Source organism: Sturnira hondurensis, unplaced genomic scaffold (genome assembly GCF_014824575.4).
Source record: "Sturnira hondurensis isolate 20B ecotype Veracruz unplaced genomic scaffold, ASM1482457v3 Scaffold0003801, whole genome shotgun sequence".
Taxonomy (NCBI): Eukaryota; Metazoa; Chordata; class Mammalia; order Chiroptera; family Phyllostomidae; genus Sturnira; species Sturnira hondurensis.
The window spans coordinates 7,355,278-7,380,764 of NW_028076432.1; the positions used below are offsets into that span (position 1 = coordinate 7,355,278).

The window sequence follows — 25,487 nt, forward strand, 5'->3', positions numbered from 1 at the left end:
TTTGAGTTGATTTTTATGTATAGAGGGAAGTAAGGGCTGAGGTTCATATATATACATATATATATATGTATATAATATATATATAATATATTGTATATATATATATACCTAAATGATGTAGAATAGGTCTGCCAACACTGTTCTTTTTCAGCATTGTTTTGGCTGTGCTGTACTTTTTTTTGTATTTCTATATAAATTTTATAGTCAGATTGTCAGTTTTTACAAAAATGCCAGGATTTGGCCCATAGGCCATACTTTGATGATCCCTGGTGTAAAGAACTCTATTCCTTTTATGATGAATGTTTGGCAGTGTAAGCTGCTATTTCTTAGCATGTGGGATTAATCTGAATGTCATTTTTTTTCATGAGGAGGAAATTGTTCTCTTCAACTTTCTAGTTTGAAATAAGCACTGGAATTCCGTCTGTCGCGGCCCGTCTCTGAGTCACACGTTTTCCCAGGTGCCCTTCTGTTGCCACTGTGATAGTCAGGTGATACTCTTGTAGTTTGAAAACTAATGTATGAACTAACCTGGATGGAGGTGCATTACATTTATTGTGTGTTTTTGAATTTTCCATTAGATTATGAATTTGTGTTGGGGGCAGTGGGACTCCATCTTATCTAGAAAGTAGACCCAAAATGTGCTCATTCACTGAAAAGTGAAGTGCGCTACATACAGGGTCTGGCACAAATAATGCCCCTTTTTTATTACATAAAAATCTTTATTACAAAATCATAAGAATGCAATTCTGTAACATGACAATATCACACTCAAGCACACCACATGACATTTTAGGTGAAATGTTCAAATTGCTGTCCATCTCGTGTGAGACATTCACAGGCCCAGCAGCCACACTAGATGGCGTTCCTTCTGCTGGACCGTGTGTATACTTTGCTTGGAGGAAAAGGTAGATTATTATAAACCAAATGTGTATTTTAAAAGGCATTTTAATAATATTTCCAGAGTAGTTTTTAGAGAGTTAATATGCATTTTCTTTTAATTCAATTTTGACCTTGCATGATTGGCACGGTACAGAGTGGCATTTCATGTCACATGTCATCTAAAAGAGTATTCCATGAGATCGCTGGGATATGAGTGCAAACAGCACCTTTTCTCTGTTTCAAAAGTAAATGTGGAACAGAAAACAAAAATGCATTCCTCATGTATGCTGTTGTAGAAATATTTACATTTAGTAGGGATATTCTTTACCATGAAGGGAGAGGGAAGGCTCTGTAGAAGAATTATGAATTGAATCTTAGAAGTTATGCTTTTTAATATAATCTGACAGTCTTTTGACTTTTAATTGAGATTTTTAGATCAGGGATCAGCAAACTGTAGCCTGCTGTATTTTTTTTTTGTCTACCTTTACATTGTGTGAATAATGTAAAATGTAAGAGTACTTGCTAGTAAAAGACTTCATTTTAGCCTTTTCAACCATGTCTCAAATGTTTGTATTTCTGAATTTTTCACTTCAGTCAGCCAGGCTGGCTAGGGGGTATTCATCTTCCTTTCAGGCTTGTCTCCTTTGGGCACGCCTGTTTGTGTCGGATGCCCTTGTTTGGTGATGGAGGACAGGACTCTCTCCACCGCCCACCTTCACTCCCCACCCGTAACTGGCCAGATGAGCCATCGCTGGCAAGCCCCGGGTGGTACTTGCAGGAAATTGCTCCCCCATTTCTCTGCAGAGGCATTTTCTTTTTTTCTACTCTCAAAGCACCCTGTTTGCCTCTGTCGGCTGTCTGTTTTTGTAAACAGAATTTTATTGGAGCCATGCACATTCATTGATGTATTGCCTATGGTTGTTTTCCTGCTACCGTGGCAGAAGTGAGGAGTTGTACCACACTATAGGCTAAAAAGCTAAAATATGTATTGTTTAGCCTTTTGTAGTCAAGTTTGCTGATGGTTGGTTTAGGTCATTTATATTTAATGTAATTATATTGTTTAAAATAGGTGGACTGTGTTATTTGTTTTCTATTTGTCCCTTCTTTTTTGAATCTTTGCTTCTCTTGTGTTCCTTGGATTAATATTTTTTACTATGTCATTTAAATTTATATATTGACTTTTTGGCTGTGTATCTGTCCATCACATCTACTTAAAATTAATGTTTTATCACATGTAGTCAAATGTAGAAGGCTTCCAACCATGTAGCCTCTGTAGTACCACCCTGTGTTATCGTCCCCTGTATCTACCTACCCTGAAAATGCTGTCAGACAATGTTATAATTTTTTTGAGGGGAATTATACATATTTTGAAGATTTACAATCTTTACATTTACTCACGATTTTACCATATCATTGCTTTTCTTTCAATCCTGAAGTTTCAGATTTTCCTCAAGGCTTCTACTCAGTCTACAGGAATTTACCATTTTCTCTAGAACGGTGCTGCTGGTGACATATTCTTAGCTCTTTCACGTGAGAATGCCTTTCGTTTGCCTTCCCTCCTGAAGGATATTGTTGCTGGACAAAGATTCAGGGTTTTTTTTTTTTTTTTGAAAGTAAAGATGTTCTCTCAGCTTTCATGGTTTTTAATGCAACTACATAATCAAATGCTTGTTACACTGTGTGTAGTATGTATGGGTTTGTTTTATGGCTACTTTCAAGGCTTTTTTCTTTATATTTGAATTTCAGTGCTTGTGATGTACCCAGTTAGGGTTTTCTTTGAGCGTATCTTACTTGGGCTTCATTGAGCTTGAATCTATAAATGTATGTCTTTCACCAGATTTGGGATGTTGCCAGCCATTATTTCTTAATGTATTTTTTCTGTCTCAATAGGTTTTTCTCTCTTTCTGGATCTCTAATAATACAAATGGCAGATCTTTTGCTATTCTCCCACAAGCTGTAGGGCCCTGTTCATATTTACAAATCTTTTTTCTCTCTGTTCTAGAATTGATAATCTGTATTGGTTTATCTTCAGGTTTACTGATTCTTTCCTCTTTTATGTTTATTTTGCTTTTGAGCTCCTATCCATTGAATTTTCTTATTCCAGGTATTGTATTTCCAGTTCCAAAATTTCCATTTTTATTTTTCTGCTAGGAATGTCTCTTTCCATTTTAATGATATGTTTAACTTTATCTTATGGAACACCGTTGTAATACTTTACAGGCTTTTGTCTGGTGGTCTGATAGTACATCTGGTAGTCTTTCTTTTGAGAGGTGGCCACAATTGTTTTGTTCTTTGGAGGTTGAGTCATTTTGGTTTGACCCTGGGTGTTTTAATATGTTGTGAGACTCTGGGTCCTGTTAGAATCTTTTGACTAGTATTGATTTTTTTTTTCAGTAATTATAGTAAGTAGTCACCCTGTTAGGTTCAGACGGCAAGTTCTGCCTCTTCTTCAGTGGCCGGTAGTTCCAGTATCACTTCTGTTGCTACTTTGGGTCTGTCCCATTTATGTGCCATTCATGGTTATTCTAGGACTTGGGTGGCAGTTTTAACTGCAGTTTTGTTCTCAAAGCCTTTGCTTTACTGCTTGGGTCTGTTCTGTGCCTGTGCTCGTGAGAGGTAAGCCTTAGTACTTGTGCCAGTTCAAACACGGATTTAGGGTGTCTCCTTTTCTAGCTTGTCTTCCTTGGGATTACCTCCAGTGTCTCTGGCGCATCAGCTCTCCTTTAGCTGTTTCTCTGGCCAGAAGGATGGGATTTCTCTGGCTTCAGCAACCTGCACCACTGTCACAGTTGCAGACTCGCACTCAATGGAGCCTGCCAGTGGGACAAAGTGGCTAGAGAAAAGAGAGTGAAAAAAGACAGGATTTCTCCTTTCTTCTTTTGAATACTAAAGGCATCTTTTCATATATGTGTGGCCAGAAAAACAATTTCTTTTCCAGTTTTAGCTACTGGCACTGCTGCTACTTCATCTCATAAATGGAGCCTATTCTTGGGGCACAATTAAGAGGGGAAAAAAGGACAGAAAACCATCCCCAACAACCAAGGATTAATTCCTTACACATTCAATGGCTCCCTTGGGCCCCTGTCCCCCTGTTTTTTTTTTTTTTTTTTTGCCTAGAAGGATAGAGTTTCTCTCAGAGGTTTGTTCTCCATGCCGCAGCTGCTGCAGTGCATGGGCCCTGAAGTTACGAAGTGGGATCATGGAGCTGGAAAAGGGCTGGGCTGTAGGCAGCTGTTTGGAGAAAAGAGAATGATCGTGGTTTGGGGACATCACAAAGGTCTTGGTTGCTATGATAACGCATTTGTGTATTTTGAAGGCATGCTTTTAGATTTGTATTATACACTGCTGCTTTTGCAATAAGCAGATAGCCAATGCCCAGCTTTCCTATTTTTTTATTTATTTTGTATTTTTATCACTGTAAGGAAGGAAAGTAGCCGGTGCTTAAAAGCCTCAGTATTTAAATTTTTCTTCTTTGGTCGAGATAAAAAGCTGGGGAATGAAATTTGCATATGAATTTTGAAGACTTTTGCTAAGTTAATCTTCTTGAAATAATGTTTTCTATTTTTCCTGATTGACTTGTCAAGAATGTTAGCATAAATAAATGGCCATATAGCATTATGTGCTAATTGTAGTTGACTGTTGTATATAGTACCTTTGAAATTGCCATCCGATGACTAACTTTAAAGTAGAATTGGAATTCTGCATATTTGAGATATTAATAGTAATTAATCATTATTTTTTGAGCACTCACACTTTGAGTTATGTACTGTTATTATCCTTATTTTGCTAGCCATGAATTTGAGCTTAAAGAAGTGAAGCTGCTTGGCTGAGGTCACACACATCTTACAGATGGCAAAGCTAGAACTTGAACCCAACAGCCTGTTTATAAAACCTGCCTTCTTAAGCATTATGCTGTGTTATATATTTTGCAAGGTGCTGGGAATATGTAAATAAAAGATGTCATTCATGCCCTGCAGGACCTCACTGTTTAGCTAGTGAACCAGAACAATAAAGAGAGAGTCATAGAATGGTGGTGCTGTGAGTCTTTGACATATATTTTTGTTTTCTGTATTCATAGCTGTGATGAAGGGTCATTCATTTTTGGTCTTTCGTTAGTCCATTCCTTCACTTTACATTTGAAAAATCAAAATTAGTACTTCTCAAACACCTTTGCATGTACAAGAAAGTGCTTCCTAAACTAAACCTTGGATTCATTATTTCACATTTATTTAGCTCTCAACAGAGCTTTTCAAATGTCTTGACACAAGCCTTACCCTTACAGGAGAGCAGGTCAGTGTTTGGAAGTCATCGGAGCTCAGAGGGTTTGAGTGAGCGTAAGGTTGCCCAGATAGTAAATAGTGGGAATAAGACCATTAGAAATGTACTGCTTGACTAATAAATAAATATTTGCTAACTACAACAACTTTTGTATTTATATTTGTAACTTCATGTTAAATGAACCCACTGATGTCTCTCTGTAATATACTTTAAGGTTGTTATAATCATACTGCTTTTCAAGGTAAAAGTCTATCAAGTATATATTTTTTCTTGTTAATTTTACTTATTTTGTGTTGGTTTAATGAATTAAAAAGCATTATACTGTAAGAGAATGAGTCTATTGAATTTTGATTCTTTTCACTTTAGCATCTATTCAAGGTAGCCTTGCTTGTATTATAACATTTTACATTGTTCCAAAATTCTGTTTTAAATCTGTTGTACCTTTTAGTGTAAGAAAAATTAATACTTCTAATTTTTTACTTTTTATTTTTTACCAAATAGTACATGTGCATGGTAGAACATTAGAAGATTAAAACAAATCACCCAGAGATCACTACTCTTACCAACTTGGACATTTTTCCAGATCTCTTTTGGTTTGCACCCAAACACAGGGATCCAGTCCGCCACTTTGCATTTGCCACAGCTGGATTTCTGCCGCCTAAGTCTTTTATCTAACACTCTGCTTAAAAGCAGTCTCTCTTGATAAGCTATTTTTAAACAATGACCTAAAGGTGTTTTATTTTCCCTTGTCACTGACAGAAAATGTTTAATGAATGTTTTTAGTATTTTAGTATTAATCATTTTAGTTGTCAGAATTCAAGGAGAGGGACATTTTAATCAAGAATTTGCTGGTGGTAAATTTACAAATGCAGAAAATTAGCCCCGTGTCTCACTGTTTTTGACACTTGTTAGTCATTGTTTGGGTACAAGTAAATTAAAAGCTGTCTTTTTAGTGGAGGTCAAAAGAATGTTGAACACTCCAGTGCTTCACTGTAGAATCAAAGGAAGCTGAGCTGAATTGACCGAGTGCTGTCAGGAGACATCCTTAAAAATGTTGGTGGGAATAGCTGATGAAACAAACCAATTTAGTTGGAAACAAAGGATTGACTTTAGTATTCTTCAACTGGAGAAAGTGCAGAAAAAGAGTTAGATCTTCAAAATGCCTGAGTTTTGGGCACACAAAAAAGTAAGTAATTTGATCTGGTGTAGTCCCAGGTGCTTGCTGCCTCTGCCTTTAGCCCTTGCCTCTCAAATACACCCATTAACTAACTCAACTTGGGCGAGCACTGTTGACAGTCACATCACTAGATCAAATAAGGTTTAAAAAGAAGCAGGAGGATGAAAGATAATGTAATATTCATATCATCAAGAATAGGAAAAATACATCATTGGTGGGAATTTTTTTCCTTAATAAAAATGTCCATAAATAGTTTTTTCAACATCTAGTTTTATATGCTTTAGTAAAAATTTGTTGTAGCAAAGTCATTCTCTTATAATTTGATTTTTGTTTGGGTATAATAACCCCTCTCTCTTCCCACTAATGTCCTGTTTAAGTCTCAGTAAATTTGTGGATTGGAATTATATTTGTATTATGCTACAATGACAAAATGTGTAGTGCTTGTCCTACAAGTTTTTAAAAAAATTTTTCTAACTTAGCATTTAGATACTAATCCCCACCACCTGTGTGTGTGTGTGTGTGTGAATGAATGTTTTAAAGATTGCTACTCCTCATTTACAAAATGTTAGAGGTATTCCGCTTTTATTTCCAAGTTCCATGCTGTATTTTACCAATAAACTTGAATTAAAAGGAGTTACCTTTTAAAATTTTATTCTGTAAATAATTTTATAATTAATTTCAATCTTTAGATGTATTCATAGGAGTTACCTTTTAATTGATATCCTCTCTAGTCTTGCTCATTTTCTTAACAGTTCTTAAACTGTGAATTTTGCAAACCATGACTTGAAGTAACAAAGGTCTATGATTTTCAACCTTAGCTGGGCTTTTAGTATTGCTTGGCAGTTCTGTGTTTCATTCTCTGTGTTTTCCTTTTACATGCATTACATACCCTCACCCCTGACCTTACATTAGTACCTTTGCCATTCTCAGAAGATTATTTCGTCTTCTAATTCTGAGATGAGAGAGAGGATGAGGGGTGGTACAGTAAGAGGAGGGAGAATAAAGGAAAGGAGAGGGAGAGAATTTACCTATATATTTGCCCCCTTTTCCTTTTAGCATAGCTAACAGATTGCTGTGTGCCCTTGATGTTATCTGCTCTAGGACTCTTCAGTCACTGTCTGTTTTCCTCACGGTGCCTGTGACTTCTCCCACCGAATGGACTATTACTACTTCAACACTGAGAACTTGTTTAAACCTCTTGTATCCTAAAAAATACCCTGTTGTCAATTTTCTCTGCTCTTTCTAGCAACAACTACATCTTACCTTACCTTACCTTACCTTATTCCTTACCTTTATAACTGAACTTTTTTAATTTACTTACATGGTTTGCCATTATATCTTCCTGTTCAGTCCTCAACTATATTCCTTTAAAAGTTTTTTTTGAATTTATGGGGATGATATTGGTTAATAAAATTATATAGGTTTCAGACAGACAATTCTATAATACATCATCTATATATTGTATTATGTGCCTACTACCCCAAGTCATATTTCCTTCCATCACCATTTATTTCCCCTTTATCTTTTCCTACCTCCCCCACCCCCTTTTCCTTTTATGGTCACTGTATTGACGCATATCTGTCAATGAGGGTTTTATCTGTGTCTATGAGGGTTTTTTCTTAATCCCTTCATCTTTTTCACCTGACTGTATCCTTATATGCACCAGTCTGATAAAATTGTCAAGTATGTGACTTGTTTGCAAAATTAAACACTATTGATTTCTTGTTCTTTTAACAGTTAAAACAAGTTTTGGTCAAGAATTTACATATGGTTTTAACAGTCACATTGTATGCTGAAAAGGTATTAGAAAAAAAGAATTACTCTTCTTTGCCTATTCTAATGCCCAATTTCTACAGGGGCAATCACTTGCAGCCCCTTTTATTATTTCTTCTGTTATTTACTTCCTTATATCTGACTGATTTTGTCAGATACATGAATTTCTTTATAATTTCCTCCAGGTTTTCTTCTATTCTACTCTTTGGATTTCTTTAGATGTGCATTTAGTTTTTAAGTTTAAAATTCTATTTTTTTAATAGATTTTATTTATTTATTTTTAGAGAGGAGGAAGGGAAAGAGAAAGAGAGGACAAGAAACATCAGTGTGTGGTTGCCTCTCACGTGGCCCTGACTGGAGACCTGGCCTGCAACCCAGGCACATGCCCTGACTGGGAATTGAATAGGTGACCCTTTGGCCTGTGCTCAGTCTGCTCAGCTACACTAGTCAGAGCTAAAAAGTATAAATTTTTTGTTCATGTACTAATTTTTAAAACTTTAGTAGAGCATTCTTTGAATTTTATGTTCAATTACTGAAGGTTGATAGTGCATTTTTCTTATGGTAGATTAAAAAATAATAGCACATATTGAACAAATAAACTTTCACTCTCTGTTTTCCAGTTATGCTCTCATACAGTCTTTTTATTTCAGCCTCGCTGGTCATCTTACTCATTCTTGAATGTGCCAAGTGTGATTCAACCAGCTGTCCTTTGTACCTGCCCCTTCTGAATGGAATATCCCTGTTATGGACCACATAGTTGTGTTTCCCCAAAATTCATTTTAAACTTACCCCCAATGAAATGGTATTAGGAGTGGGGTCTTTGGAGGTAATTAGGATTAGATTAGGTCACAAGGGCTTATCCTCAGACATGGGATTTAACATCCTTGTAAAAGGAGAGAGCGAGCTTGCTTCTCTTTGCTCTCTGCCAGGTGAGGGTACAAGAAGATAGCCACCTAGGAAGCAGGAAGCACATCTTTACCAAACACTGAACAGAGAAGCTTTTCCCTTATATTTTCCCCAAGAGTTTTACTGCTTTAGTTCTTACGTTTAGGTTTTTCAACCCTTTTTAGTTAATTTTTTATATGGTATAAGGTAAGGGTTCACCTTTACTCTTTTGCATGTAGATAATTCTGTTTTTGCAGCACTGTTGTTAAAGAAGACTGTGCTTTTCTCATTTGAATGGTCTTGGTAGCCATTATTCATATTATTGGATTATATATACAAAGTTTTATTTTTTGAGTCTCTGTTCTATTTCACTGGCCTATATGTCTGTCTTCTGATAGTACCACACTGATTACTGTAACTTTGTGTAGTAAGTTTTGAGATGAGGAAGTGTGACTCCAAAGTTCCTTTTTTGCAAGATTGTTTTGGCAGTTGAGGTTCTTTGGGTTCCATGTATTGAATAAATTTGAGGATGGATTTTTGTATTTCTGCAGAGAAATGGTTGGTATTTTCGTAGGAATCACATTGAATTTTTAGATCACTTGGGTAGTATTGACATCTTAGCAATAAGTCTTTCATTCGTGAACATGGGGTGTTTTTCCATTTGTTTATGTGTTCTTTAATCTCTCTGCGCAGTGTCTTGTACTTTTCAGTGAATCAGTCTTGCATTTTGGTTAAGTTTATTCCTAGAGTATTTTTATGCTGTTGTAAATAGAATTTTTAATTTCTTTTTAGGGTTATTTATTATTAGTGTATAGAAAACTAAATATACTTTATATACTTTATATAAAGTGTATAAGAGTAAAACTAAAGTTTTTTGTGTGTTATTCAATGTATTACTGAATTACTTCATATTTAGTATTTCACTGGCAGTCAGATGATTTGAACTGACCTCAAATGGAAACTAAAAATCAGAATGAACGATAATTTCTTATTTGAGTCCAGTATTACATTTTTATTTAATCTTTGAGCATATCTAAGTGTACTAATTTGGTACTATAGGTCTGGAAAAATACCAGGAAATCAAAATAACCTTTGAAAAAATTTAGTTTGAGCTCTTGATATTATTAAAATGTTCTGGAAATGATATTTTTGAAGCTTAATTTAGAGCTTGTAGCTCCTACTTGTGCCATCTTATTGATGCTTCTGTAGAAATCGCTGGAAATGTTTTTACATTTGGGACTGAGATACGCAGTTGAATACACTGTATAGATAATTTTTTTGCTTTTTTTTTTATTCACAGGCCACAGAAACACTATTTAGAATGGGTGTAGCAAGAGGAACCATCACAACGTTAAGAAATGGAGAAGTAAGATGAGAATTTTGATATAATCATTAGTCTTTAATTCATAGGATGCCATTTTAAAGTGGGGTGAATTTTGTGATGCTTTATGTAACAAATGGAGAAATATCTGTTGTACATAATAGTAATTAAATCTGACCTAAAAACCTATTTTAAATAATTCAGTGATATTGAGACTTGATTTCGGGCTGAAAATGAATTGCTGAGCCTTTAATCTTTCATTATGAGTGGTTTTCATGCTTAAAGTGACACTTAAAACCAACTTCTGCAAATATATATTTTTTGATGAAAATAATCCCATACCTTTCTCGTTTTCCCCATTTTATGTTCTAAAGATCTGGTTATTCTTATGTAGGGTAAAATAATTGAAAATGTTGACATTTATTACAGAAAAAGAGAGAAGGAGAGGGGAGAAAAAGGGAGGGTAGAGAAATTGAATTTAGTCTGTTCTTTCTTGTAGTTGAGGCTCAATCAGGATATAGATTCTTAGTTTTGACCTTTGTAAATATTTCTACCATTTCTTAAAAAAACAATTCTACCACCTGAAATAAATTTTCATGCAAAATTATTACCAGCCTAATTACGGGTCAGTATATCTGCTTGTTAGGTGAAAATATGCAGTCATTTGGAAATCATATACTCTTAAGTGGCACAATCACTTTGGTATTAATTTGTAACATATTTTTTGGATGAAAAGACTTAAGTGACCCCTTTGTATTCTTAACAGACCACAGTATGTGGTGCCACTTTAAGTAAAGAAAATATTTCCTTTCCCATCAATAAACTGAAACATATTTGTCTGTGTAGATTGTGTCAAAATGAATTTCAGATTTTAGTATTTACTATATATTTTCTAATAGGGGAATGAATGATTGAACTTTATCTTCTATAATAAGAAGGTTGAAAAAATGTATGCGAGGTAGTTTTATAAGAAATCTTGTGAGCACACCAGCACATAGTGGAGGTATACGTATTTTATCTAATGGTGGGGAAGGAGTTAAAGCCGCTGGCTTTGATTTGTGTCTCCCCCAGACTGCTTCAGGTGACTGACCTAGTTGACAGGCATTCATGTCAGACAAGGTTTTAAGCACTCTGTGACCTTCACTTTCTAAAATGAGACTGTAACTGTAAGACGCACATTTTCCCTCTTACATTTTAAGATCTCTAAAAATTGAATGTGTTTTGAATCAGCGGCACCTCATAGTCATCATTTACTATTTTTCACATTTTAACATCTCTAAAATTATGAGATCTTATGTCTGTGATATCTTGGAGTTGATAATATATGATAATATTTTGTAGTTAAGAAAACCAGAGTGACACATAGTATATATTCAGTAAATGGTAGTTAGGATAGGCCACTAGTTAGTTTTAGTTATTTGACTTTTGGAAATAGAGAGTTAAAACAAAACAAATACAACATATTCTTGGATATGTGTGTGCAATACACCTGTTGGGACAGCGGCGGTCTAAGTGCTGTGTAATGTGGTTTCTGCCTTTGGAGGAACTTCCTCTCTGCTGGAGGAAGCAGTTGTACTGTATCACTGCTTAGAACGTCTGGGCAGTGTAGAAATGCTTAGTTTAGGTGGAGTCTGGAAGTAATTGGAATCCAGATTCCGCTTGGAACGTGCTGAATTTTAGCATCAAAGCAATAATAGAGTTTGTTTGAGAGTATGAAATAGACTAAAAGGTTAAGAGTATAATGGATTATTTAAAACAGAAGCTGAAATCCCCATATTTATCATGATGGACAATTTTTGATAATGCTCAGTGGGGAGAGGGACAGGGAATTTACTTGTCCCACAGCACTTAAAAAACTGCAAAATTATCTGTTAAGGAGGGATTAATAAGTAACCCCATGACAATTATATAATTGTTCTGTAATTTGTTATCTGGATGCATGATGACCCTGAACTTGGCTTGTCTACCCTTCCTTGTATTCCATCACTAAGCCTACATTTGTCTACCTAATTGGGCACTACTGCTTGGGTGGAAACCAGAAAACATGGTTCTTCTCTCTCAAAGTAGGAAGGTAGTTTTTGAAAAGTTTGAAACTTACTTTATAAATTATAATGAATCATTGGAGAGTTTAAGTCTCCAGGGGTGTCCAACATTTTGGCGTCTCTGGACCACACTGGAGAAGAGCTGTCTTTGGCCACACATTAAGTACATTGTGACACGTAAGCACACAAAAACATCTCGTCATGTTTTAAGTAAATTTATCATTTTGTGTCGGGCTACATTCATAACCTTCCTGAGCGACATGCAGCCCGCAGGCCTCAGGTTGGACACCCCTGGAGCAACAAAGTGATATATTATCTTTTATAATCTTCATCATAACTCTGCAAGGGAGTAATTATTATGCCCATTTTTTAGATGAATTGAGTCCCAGAAAAGTTAAACATTTCACCTATGATCAAACAGCCAGGAAATGGGAGAGCTGGGATTTGAACCCCAGTGTGACTCCAAAGCCCGTTCATTCCACTATACAATGTAATAGTCTACTGCAATGTAATTCACTTACTTAGAGTTTTCTAGTCATTCAGTTGTCCTATAGTTTGACAATGGAAAACAGCATAGTAGCTAGTACTCTGAGATCATGTAGTCAGCCAGATTTCAGTGCATTCTATTTATCACTGTTATCTTTTCATATGGGTAATGTATGACTTAAAATGAATGGAATGAAACACTGACCCTTCCCAGTTCTGTTCTGTGACTGATGCTGAACCGTGTTGATGTGTTCTTTGTCCAGTCCTGCGTATGGGCTAGCTGAATTTTTATATCTCTATTAAGTTACATGAGCTAGAAAACAGATAATTTTCTGGGTAGAAATTTTTAAAATGTGTTTATTTGGGGGGACTCACTTATAAAATTATCACTATCAATAAATAGTTACTGAATGTGCTTGTCTTAAAAATTATACTTTTATAATTTCTTCAGGAAAGGCATCCTATCTAGCTTTTCAGGTATTTGTGTACAGGGTGAAACAAGTACTTTGTTAAAAGATAAAGTTACTCTCTTAAGTTTTTATATTTTAAAAATTACTAGGTTTTTTCTGGTATAACTTGAGACCCAATTAAGCCAGACATTGGTGTTTTTTTAATTAAATTATTCTTAATTCAAAGTTTTGAAAGAGAACAAAGCTTAGCAATTCTTGCCCACACGAAGGTAGGATTTCAAACTCTAGTCTTAATTAAATCCTTTTCGGTCTGTTTATCAGCTGACACTATCCAGTTCTGACAGTAATAACAAGGAATCAGTGAATGTAATGAAGAAGCCAAATGACTTTCTGTAGACAGTAAATTGATTCATCTATTGTAACTTTATAATTTTTTAATATTATGAATTTTTAAAATATCAGGCATATTTGTTTTCATTTTTTCAAAATGTTTAGTTTTCATATCTATGTCTCTAGCATTAGACTTGAAATTTTTGAGAAATTCATGAAAGGAAGGGTAAATAATCATTGTTTATTTAGCAAGTATTTTTTGAGTACTTCCTATGTTTCCAACATTGTTTTATGTGCCTGTGATCCATCAATAAGCACAACAGAAAATATTCTTACTTTGGGGAGCTTATATTCTAGCCCATTAATAATTTAAGTTCTAGTTATAGAAGAAAATAGACACATGTATAGCAACTAGATAATAATTACAATGATAAAGCTTCAGAAGACAGTATGAGCAAGTATATGGTTTAAAAGTAGAAGCAATATAAATGATGAAGGAAGAAATAAATATTTAAAGTAGGGTTAACTTAGTTCAGAAGATTTCATAAGAGGCACACCTTAAACTGGGCCTTCAAGAGATTTTTGAGCATAATTGAAGGAGAGAGGTCAGAAGGCACTGCCAGCTCTGGCCAGGTAGCTCAGTTGGTTAGAGCATCGTCCCAATAGGTTGTGGGTTTGATCCCTGGACAGGGCACATACAGTAATCAACTAATGAATGTATCCATAAGTTGAACAACAAAACAACAAGTCAGTGTTTTTCTTCCCCCTCACCTTCCCTCCCCATCTCTCTAAAATCAATAAATAAAAAAATTTTTTAAAAGACACAGCCAGTTAGGAAAAACAATATAAAAAGGAGCATAATTGAGGGATAAGCGGATATATCTTTCTTTATTAAAGATTTTATTTATTTATTTTTAGAGAGAGGGGAAGGGAGGCAGAAAGAGAGGAGAGAAACATCAATGTGTGGTTGCCTCTCATGAGCCCACCTACTGGGGATCTGGCTCACAACCCAGGCATGTACCCTGATTGGGAATCGAACTGGTGACATTTTGCTTCCCAGGCTGGTACTCAATCCACTGAACCAGTTAGATTCCCAGTCCGGGCCCATGCCTGGGTTGTAAGCCAGATCCCCAGTTCGGGGTGTGTGAGAGGCAACCACACATTGATGTTTCTCTCCTTTCTCCTTCCCTTTCACTTTCTCTAAAAATAAATAAAATCTTAAAAAAATAAAAGCAGGTAAAATCATTACATAATGAAAACTAATCTGATCATTGCAAGATTTAGGGGCAAAAGTCCCACTGAGAATGGTGAGACTCTGACCTCTCAGAAATATAGACTGAAGCTCAGGGGATTCTGTCAAGAAAAGCGGGGTTACCTCTTCTGCAATAAAACCTCTGATTTATCTATGGTATTTTAACAAGAAGAAAGTATTAAGGTGCTTTACACATGTCCATTACCACTGAAATATGTTAATTTGATTGTCTTCCTCCCATATTCTCATATCATCTGGAAAAAAAGAAAAAAGAATTCTCACCATTCTGGTTGTTCCCAAGTAACTCAAGTCTATTATTTTTTTTCTTTTGGGAGTGATTTCTAAATTGTATGTTCATTGATAAGCTATATAAATAATATATTAGAAATTAGCCCAGAAAAGTTATTATAATGTTATTTTCCTCTCAAGCAGATGGTAGAGGATAGCTATTTTTAAAAAAGCTATATGTAAAAAATGTATAGTATCAAGACAAGGAAAGATTAAGGCCTCGGGAATTTTTGTAACAAGCAAGGTATATACAAGGAAATTGCAAAAGCTATTTCTAATGAAATGGGACATTCTCTCTGTCTGAGGTACCTGGAGCTACTGGTCATTGTATTCGGGTGATGACACATTAAAAAGGAGGCTTCAAAGTAGTGGAATTGCTGCCTTGCTCGTTAAAAAGTTGTTTTTCTTAGTAGCCATCAATCCACATGGTATAGCTGTTGAATTGCCAGAGGCAGAAAATTAGTCTAAGTAACATCTTGATGTTTTTTTTCAGTTTTTCAATTCTATGAATCAAAACAACATGTTACATTTTGGCAGGTGCTTAGAAAATGTAGAATCCATGCCAGAATTGCATTATAAAACACTGAGCTTAAGAACTTATATTTTATTCTTGTTGAAATATTTTATCTTTGTCACTAAATCTGCCTTAAATGACTCAGCATGTTATTTGCTGTGGGATTTCATACTCCTGGTGAACAAATTGAGTTTATTTGGAAATTTCTGGTGCAGACAAAGAAGGCCAAGGGCCAAAGTGAGGTTTCGAAACTGTTGTACCACAGTGTTTGACCCTGGTGGTCTTGTCTGTACCAACTCTGTGTGTGCCTTTCTGCATGAGATAATTATCTTTTGAAATGCCCTTATTTTCTTCATAATAGTGACTCTTTTGATTTAAATTAAAAAAATAAGTGTGCCACAATTTTGTCCTTAAAGAAAATAAACAAGATCTGGACAATATCTAACTAACTATGGAACACTTAGGTTTTATTTTTCAAATATTGGGAGGGGTCTTAAGATAAACATCAATTTTTATTTTGATCCTAATAAGAAGAGCATTAGTCCAGGAAAGCAATTATTTCCACATGGGTAAGGCCAGTCTCAACTACTCCTCGTCCATCAACTGCTCACCGAACTTAAACTTCCTTAGCTTGGTTTATGTAGCTAAATCTGGTTGAATGCATTAGGAAATGCAGGCACAATTTAATGAAGTATTCAGATATAAGCACATAGAAAATAATTCTTTGTATAAAGCATACTAAAGGAATTTTATATGTAATATTCAGCAGTAATTTAAACTTTCTTGAATTACCAAAGAAATTTAATTTTATACACACATGTATGTATAATTATCATCATTTTGTTTGTACATCTTTTTTCATTGTTGACTCTTGACTGTGTTCTTAATAGGTGAGTTTGCTGTGTAGAGACAAGTGTTGCTGGTGGTGGTCGAGTAGGGTTGTGGCCGAGCAAAAAAGAGAGGATTTGTATTGTGATGTGGCTGATTATTCCAGTGACCAGCCCTGATCCTAAAGCTATCACATGAATGACTTCACTCTTATCACTCAGGAAATTTTAAGTATTTTTAAAGCTGTGTGCTAGGAACTGCGAACATAGACCAGATATATTTTTTATTATAGCACAATCTAAGATGCGCTTTATGTGAAAATTTTCTACATGTAGAATTATGTAATATGTAGCCTTTCATGTCTGACTTTTTCCATTTAACATGTTCTTAAGGTTCATCCATATCAGTTTTCTTTTTCATGACTGAATAGTATTTCCTTGTGTGGATATTTTTTAGATTTATTAACTAGTTAACGAACATTTGGATTGTCTCTAGATTTTGGCTGTATGCATACTTTGGTGAGCATTTACATAGAAGTCTTTGTGTTGACTTCTATGTAACATATTTTAAATGTCTCCTGGCTTGATGACTAAGAGTGGAATTACTAGGTTATATTAGTAACTTTTTAAGAAAAGTGGCTACACCATTTTACATTCACAGGGTCAATAGACAGGCATCCCATTTGTCAGCATTTTTGCCAACATTTGGTATTATCAGTCTTTTTTATTATGCCATTCTAGATATATGTAGTGATATTTCTGTCATTGTGGTTGTAATTTTCATTTCCCTTATGACTAATGATGTTGGATATCTTTTTTTGTGCTTATTAGTCATTTGTGTATCTTTGATGAAATATCTAGAAATTCTGGATATAAATCTTTTATTAAATATAATTAGAAAATACCTTTTTCCAGGTCCATAGTCAATCTTTCTATTTTCTAAGTCATACTTTTTTAAAAAGAAAAAGCTCTACATTTTGATAAAGTTCCGTACATTAATTTTGTTGTATATCTAAGAATTTTTTCTAACCGTGGGTCACAAAGATTTTCTTTTATATTTTTTTGAGAAATTTTATGGTTTTTGGTTTTATATTTAGATACATGATCCATTGTGAGTTGATTTCTGCATGTGAGTTGAGACACAGATTCACCTGTTTATTTTGCATATGTATATCCAATTGTCCCAGTGTCATTTGTTGAAAAAAATTCATCTTTGCTTATTAGATTAACTTTGTCAAAAATCAATTGACCTTAGAGTTCATTTCTGGAAATTTTGTGATTCTGGTTCCACTAACATGGAGGAAGCACAGTCTCTCTCTCTCTCTCTCACTGGTTAAAACTAAAAACCCTGAACAGAATACGTAAAGCAACCATCTGAGATCTCTAAAGAGTAAATAATAGCAAGAGGTTTGGAGAAGGCCAAAAAGTGTGACTGACACCAGTATTTCCTGTTCTCCCCCACTCACCATCCTTTATCTCCTGACTTGGATTCCAGGGAATCCCCTATTCCTGATCTGCACAATGGATTCAGACAGAAAAAGCTCTGAGAGAAACCCCCGCTCCCTCTGTATGCGGTCAGAGAAATGGCAAGGTGTAGACTGTGCATGGAGTAGACTGTGCAGAAAATTACCATTTTCTTTTTATGTTCTCAATTTTGGCTCTACTCTTTTGGTTAGGACTGCAGGCAGGCTCCCACGAGGAAGCTGCCCTCAGCAGCAGTGGCAGCTATGTGGCCCTTTACCCCTGAATGGGGTAAGGTCTGTCTCTTTGACCAGGAAACTGAAAAGGGGGCTCCCATAGTCCAAGAAGTGTAGGGAGAGTATCTGTTGGTTTTTCCTTCTTTCTTTCTCACCACTTCACCCCTGAGACAGATGTAGTTGCAGGAAATGCACGATGATGGTATGACAGTCAAAAACCTTACGTAGGCAGGGGATCAGTGAAAGGGGCCTGGGAGACAGAATGTGGGAAAAATCACGGAGAGGCGGGAGGCAGAGAAAAAGATCACCCAAATCTGTGCGTGAAGTCTGAAACTCACCCCTGAGCTGGACATACGTGAAACCCCTTTGCAGAACCACACACAGGTTTTGGGAACGGAACTGCAGCGTGGCCCTCTGCCCCTGGGTGGCACGATTGGGGATGTGGTGAGTAGCACTGAAAAGACTGGGAAACAGAAAATGGTATTGAAACCACAGCCCACAGCAGGTGGCTCGGGACTTGTGTTTAGAACCTAACTGGGTTGATTGCCTACAACAACAACAAAAATAGCAACAAAAACAACAACAATTAAATTTTCCAGAGGACAAAAAGTCTTTAATATGACCAAGAGTGTCATAATACAAGTCCGTAGGGTACAATCTAAAAATATTTGACATACCAAGAACCAGGGAAATTATAACAAATTGTAGGAAAAACAAAAATCCACATGCCAATCCTGAGATGATCTCTATTTTAGAATTTTAATAAAAAGTGCGAACACTTTTGACATGAATGGGAAGACTGAAGATCTCAGCGAAGAAAAAGAAATCATAAGAAGAGCCAAATTCAAATTTTTGGACAGAAAATTAAAATAAGATATTAAATATTAAAAGAGCTAAAAATTTACTAGATGACTTCAGTAGCAGAGTGGAGAAGACAGAGGAAAAAATGTGCAGTTGAAGAAAGCCCAATAGTAATTGTGAGAAAAGACTGAAAAAAGAAGTACAAAGGTCAAGAACCTGAAGGAAATAGCAAAGGTTTAATATTTGTGTCATAAGTGTTTTACAAGGGAAGACAGAGATTTGTGGAGAAAAAGAAAATGTTTAAAAAATGGCTGAAAATTTTCAGATTTGGTGAAAGACAAGCATTTACACATCCATAAAGCTCAGTGAACTCCCCCTGTCCCCCATAAGGCTCAATATTGTATGATTCAGTTTATGTGACATTCTATAAAAGCCAAAACTATAGGGATGGGAGATTGCATTAGTGGTTGGCCGGGGCTGGAGGATTTGATTAGAGAAGGTCAAAATGAGGGAATATACTTGGTGATGGAACTTTTCCATATAATGGTACTGGTGTTGGGTACCCAAATCTGAAATTTTCAAAACCCAGAGAAATGTACACTTTAAAGAGTAAATTTTATTGTATGTACACTACAAGACAAAAAAGTAATGATTAAACAAAAAATGTGTATTGAAAGGCAATACTGCTCAGAACATTCGTATTCTTTAATTTCTTTTGGACTGTTGAAGATTAAGGAGGTTAGTTCTAAAGATCATTTTTTTCCTTAGGCTTCTTTCAGGATTTTTTTCTTTATTTTTAATTTTCTCTAGTTTGAAATTGATATGCCCAGGAGGGGTTTGTTTGGTATTTATCCTGTGTAATGTTCTCTGAGCTTGCTGAAACTATTTGGTGTCTGACATTAATTTGGGGAAATTCTCCATCATTGTTTCAAACATTTCTTCTGTTCATTAATCACCATTACACATATGTTACACTTTTTGTAGTTGTTCATAGTCCTTGGGTATTCTCTTCTTTTTAGTTTTTGTTCTCTTTGCTTTTCAGTTTTGGAGGTTTCTACTGATGTATCCTAAAGCTTGGAGATTCTTTCCTCAGCCATGTCGTCTACTAATAAGCCCATCAAAGGCATTCTTCATGTCTGTTACAGTACTTTTTATCTCTAGCATTTCTTTTTTGTTATTTCTTAACATTTCCATCTTTCTGCTTACATTGCCCACCTGTTTTTTGCATATTGTCGACTGTATCCATGAGAGCCCTTAGATATTAAACATAGTTGTTTTCAATTCCTGGTCTGATAATTGCAGCATCTTTGCTGTATCTGGTACTGATGCTTGTTTTGTCTCTTCATACTGTGTTTTTTGCCATTTAGTGTGTTTTGTGATTTTTTTCTTGACAGCTGGACATGGCACACTGCATAAAAGGAGCTGCTGTAAGTAGGACTAGTGATGTGCTGGTGCAGAGCAGGAGAGGGGGAGCTTTCTGTAGTCCTGTGATTGTCTCCGTCTTTTAGTGAGCCTGTGCCTCTGGGCTGTGAACTTCACAGGTGTTTCTGTTTCTTCATTTGTTTTTTTTCTTTTCAATCTGCTTAGGTGCCCAGGATGGCCCAAGTGAGCCGGAGTCTTGTATGTGTTGATGTTGGGTATTTCCCTTTGCCCAGTACAGTTAGGTTCTGATAATATCAGATAAACCCTCTGGTAGAGGGTTTAGTTTCTGGTTAACTAGTTTCTCCTGAGGGCAAAGTCTTGTTAAGAACAGAGTTTTATGACCCGGCTGGTGTAGCTCAGTGGATTGAACTTGGGCTGTGAACCAAAGGGTTGCAGGTTCAATGATCAGTTAGGACACAAGCCCGGGTTGCGGGTCAGGTCCCCAGTAGGGGGCACGTGAAAGTGAACTGCACATTGATGTTTCTCTCCCTCTCTTTCTCTCTCCTTCCCCCTCTCTAAAAATAAATAAAATCTTTTGAACAGAGTGCTCTGGCTTATTTCAATATGGTTCCTTTTCCTTTTCCTATGCCTGGAAGCACAGGGGGATTTTTCTCTGAAATTTATTGTGAGAACGTAGTCAACTTCTGGGAGGTAAAACTCACAAAAGTGTGAGGGCCCCGCCTAGACTGGGTTTCCCTGGAGTTTTTAGCTCTCAGACTTGTCCACACAGAACCACTAGTAATTCATTCAATTTCATTTGAGGTTTTCCTACACCAGCCCTGGTTTCTGTGGCTTTCTGCTTAGGTGAGCCGTGACTCTCTGCATTTGCCAGTCTGTTTCTTCTGTCTTGGGGGCAGAGGTTTGCCCTGTACCTGCACCCCTCTTACAGATCCAGGAAGAGTTGTTGGTTTTTTTAGTTACTTGTTAGGGTGGAGCGGCATGTGAGACTAGAACTCTTTGCATATTCTCTTAGGAGAATCGAGTCCTTGTACTCAGTATTTCTGTATGATGTTGAGGTCTTTTAGTTCATTTTGCACGAAGGTGCATGTTTTAAGCATAGAGGATTGATACCATGGAGTGTATTTGAAGTGGGTGTAATCAGCCTTGAGATCCTTTAATAAAGCCCAAGAAAGAACTTGAAAAGAATTTGCCAAAAATAAAGATTTAGAATAGAATTTTGAATATGTAATGCTATTTAGCAATATTAAAGTCTTTGTTTATTGTCTTTCCATGCAAACTTTGTAAATTTACATGCCCAAATAATATATATATGTTTTGTACTTCCTATTAATAGTAGGTATATAATATACACTTTGTGACTTATATGCTAATTTAAAAATCTATATTCAAATTAGGAGGAGGAATATAAACCAAAGTGCTCTGTTGTATGTGTGTTTTAAATTAAATTTATGTTTTTTTGTTCATTGCTCAGGCTTGTGATATTGGATGGAAGATTGTGTTTTATGAAATTGAAAGTAAGGTGAACTAGGAGAGGACTACAGACTCAAATAGATGTTATGACTCTGGCAGCTGTTTTAAAGTGTTGTTTATGTTGTGTTTGAAAAATACTGATTTCGCTTTGTGAAGAGCTGTCTTTAGCTTTGGTTTGCATGGGTTTTGTCAAGGCTACTTTGTCAATTACAGTTAGTATATTTTTAAAAAGCCTTTTCATTATATTTCCACCTAAATGGTAAGTAGAAGAAAACACTTGAAAAGAAAGTCAACTTATATACTAGATAATAGTCTTTGTTGTAATTTTCTTAAATATGGTTTATTATTAAGGCACAAATATAAATTAACGTTTTAAATCAGATTTACCTATCGTGGTGAGAACTAGTTGCTTCCAAAGAATTATGGTAAAACCGCATGAAGGAGATTGCCTTTCCTTGTGCTGTCTGGGCTGAGTAACAGTGTGGGGAGGCAGAAACCAGGACTGTGCAGCCTCAGACAACCTCATCACCACCACTGACGAAGCAAAGGACCAAGATGTTCGCTTACCTCACAGAACGCAAACAAGCACATGGTAATAGCTGGCTGTACCATGCCAAAAACATAATGAAAGATTCAAAAGCAAGTGGATATTTGTTGAAAACAAACTGTGCTCTTTCCCATTTCTCCCCGTTTTCTTACTCAAATCCTGTTCATTGCTCCTGGGAGACCCCTCCGAGTTGTTGCCTGTCCTGGGGAGTGCTTGCTTTCCCCAGCTGGAAGTCATTTGTCCTTTCTCTGAAACATCACAGCACAGTATTTTTACGCTCTGACATCCTTCAGTATTTCCTGCATTTACATTTGTTGTTTAGTTTCTTGCCTTAATGTTTCCTGCTAGATTTTAAGCTCTCCAAGGACACTCTGTAATGTTTGATTTTCTTTTGCATTCTGGATAGTACTTTGTACAGAATTTCAATTTTTATTCAGTGAGTTAATGGGAGACAAATTGGCAATAAATTAAGGGGAAAAAACAAACGTATGTTTGTTTAAGTTACAGTTTCTTGTTCCTGCATAGGGGTAATAGGTGGGCGGTTGTTCAGTCCAGGCATACCTTAGAGGTATTGTGGGTTTAGTTCCAAAAAGCTGCAATCATGTGAGTATTGCAGTAAAGTGAGTCGTAATCTTTTTACTGGTGGAGGGTGTTGCCTTCAATTTGTTTAGAAAAAGGTAACATTTAAAGTGCAGTAAAGTACAGTAAAACAAGGTGAGCCCATGAAGCCTATAATAATTGCATATACCTGCTATGATAAGATGATTAAAATGGTAGCATCTAATTGGGGTGCTGTGAGTGATAGGTGATGAAAAATATGTGTCAGTAGGCAGGAATTTGCATCTCCTTAAAGCTCCAACACTAGCTCTACAGCAGATGTAATTTCTTCCTGCTTTTCTATTTTTGTGGTGTTTGATTATTGAAACACCACAGTTGATTTTAATGTTAATGTTAATGAAGGTGCTTTGCATAACTTACTGTACTTATTATTTTACTTAATGCAGATTAGATATGCTTTGGGAAATATGTTTTGTTTAGAATATTTTGTTTTTGAACAAAAAATTCCCCTGTGCTGTAGACACAGGGGAATGTAATGATAAACCAGACACGGCCCCTGCTACCATGAATCTCATTTTTGAAACTATTACGTTGGCCAAAAGGTCCATTTAGTTTTTTGTGCAATATAAAAGACACATTTTTCATTTTCACCAATAACTTCATTGATTTCGATATTTTGAGCATGTTGGCTATCTCCTGCTATTGGGTTCTAGGGCGTAAAGGCCAGGGGTGCTGCTAAACATCTTCCACTGGGTAAGACAGCCTCACAGCAAAGAATTATTTGGCTAAAATGTCGATAGTACAAGAAACTTCGCAAACCACTTTTGACACATTCAGTCAGTCACAGCACCTTCTTCATACACTGCACAGATCATTTTTACGTTGCAGTTGTGTTTTTACTTTTTTTGAGATAATAAAGCATGATATGCCAAAAATGTTTTGTATTTCCTTCCATATTCAGTATTAAAATAGCTGCACAAAAATTCACCAATTTTGGTAAGTTTTAAAAAAATGCATGCTGATATGACAGCTGTCACAGTACAGTCTAGCAAAATTGTTTCATATGAAGTTAAAGACAAGTAAGCACTACTAGAGCCATCATATGGAAAAAACTAAACAAACTTTTGGCCAACCCAATATTATTTCATTTGGCTGTCTTTTGTTTTTTTTCTCTCTTGAATATTTAGTGTAAAATATCTTTAATGTAATTTTTTTGTTAAATAGTTTTCATTTTGAATGTAAGTAAAGTTAATATTTTGGTCTTATTATGGTATTCATTGGAAATTTTCTTTATCCCATGCACATGATCTATTAGGGTTTAGTTTAATCCCAGTGGAACATAGGCCTGTAAAGCTAGGGTTAAGGAAGGGCATGGAAAGAAAGCTGTTGCTTGAAGCTAAAAGCTCTTTTGTATCTGAATTGTAGCTGTCTAAATGACTGACTTTTGTTTTCAGTTGGCATGGTTTAGTAATCATTAAAATTTTTTGTTTCTTCTGTAGTCTGTAGTAAAGTTAAAGCAATGAAAAACTCCCTACTATTGTTTTTAATAACAGAGCACTTTTTTAAAAAGGCCATTACATTTAAATCATCTGATAAATGTGAACTCTTTCACACATTGATTTCTTATGATGATTAGGATGTATGCATTTACACTGAAGCTTGCATATTACATATTTTCTGAATGCTAATTCTGTATTAACACTATTGTTTAAAAATCCCAATAGAGTTTGATTAATCTTAATCTGTTGTACTAAGAACATGTTTAGTGAACATTCTCTAAATAGACAAATTTTGCAGTGTATCTTTCAAGTAATTTGCAGTCTTTTAAATTCAAAAAGCACTTTGTGTCAATTAATTTGCTCTTCGGAAAATTATGTAAGAGAAATTGAAACTTTTCTGTACATACTTCTTTGTGGATTGTCAGTGATCCAAAAACTCATCAAAAAGATACTAGAGAACAGTGTGTGAATATTGTATATGTGTTGTACAAGGACAGTTTAATTTCATATTATTTTTTTATTCAAGAGAGTTTTTAATCATCAAGGGTAATAGAGTATGCTTTAAATATTATTCTTTGAAAAATGCATAGTATGGAATTAATCTATAGTTTTGCCTGTCAGAATAGCTTTTAGGTAAGAATTTCACAGAAAGAAATATCTGATTACTTTGGGTTTTAAAACCAGCAGCAATAAAGTAGTTTTTAGTAAATCTACTGTTTAATCATATAGTAAATGAAGGAGTTTCTAATGCTATCTATGTGTGTTTCAGAAACTGTAGACACGACAAATTGTGTGTATGTAAGAGTAGTGAGAAATGCTTGCCTTTTTTCCCTTAGGTATTTTTGTGTTATATAAAGGGCTTTACACAGAATGAAATTATATATGTTCTATATATTGAATGCCTGTAGCTCCAGCCCAGTGGCTGGAATGTGATATATGCTCAGTAAAATGTAGATAGTTAAACATTATCTACATTTGAATAAACATTATAAGATTTATAAATACTCAGGATAGAGGTGTTTATACATATTGGTTTACCTCTTTTTATGAAAACCCAGTAGGCAAGTCCT

At 35.5% G+C, this 25,487-nt stretch overlaps 1 protein-coding gene across 1 annotated transcript in view; it reads left to right on the forward strand.

The window, feature by feature from the left end:
• Positions 1-25,487, forward strand: part of TMEM135 (transmembrane protein 135) — a 228,999-nt gene that overhangs the window by 76,991 nt on the left and 126,521 nt on the right. The window contains exon 5 of the mRNA XM_037042919.1: positions 10,293-10,358. Coding sequence (XP_036898814.1) covers positions 10,293-10,358 — 66 coding nt within the window. The remainder of the gene's footprint in view (positions 1-10,292; positions 10,359-25,487) is intronic.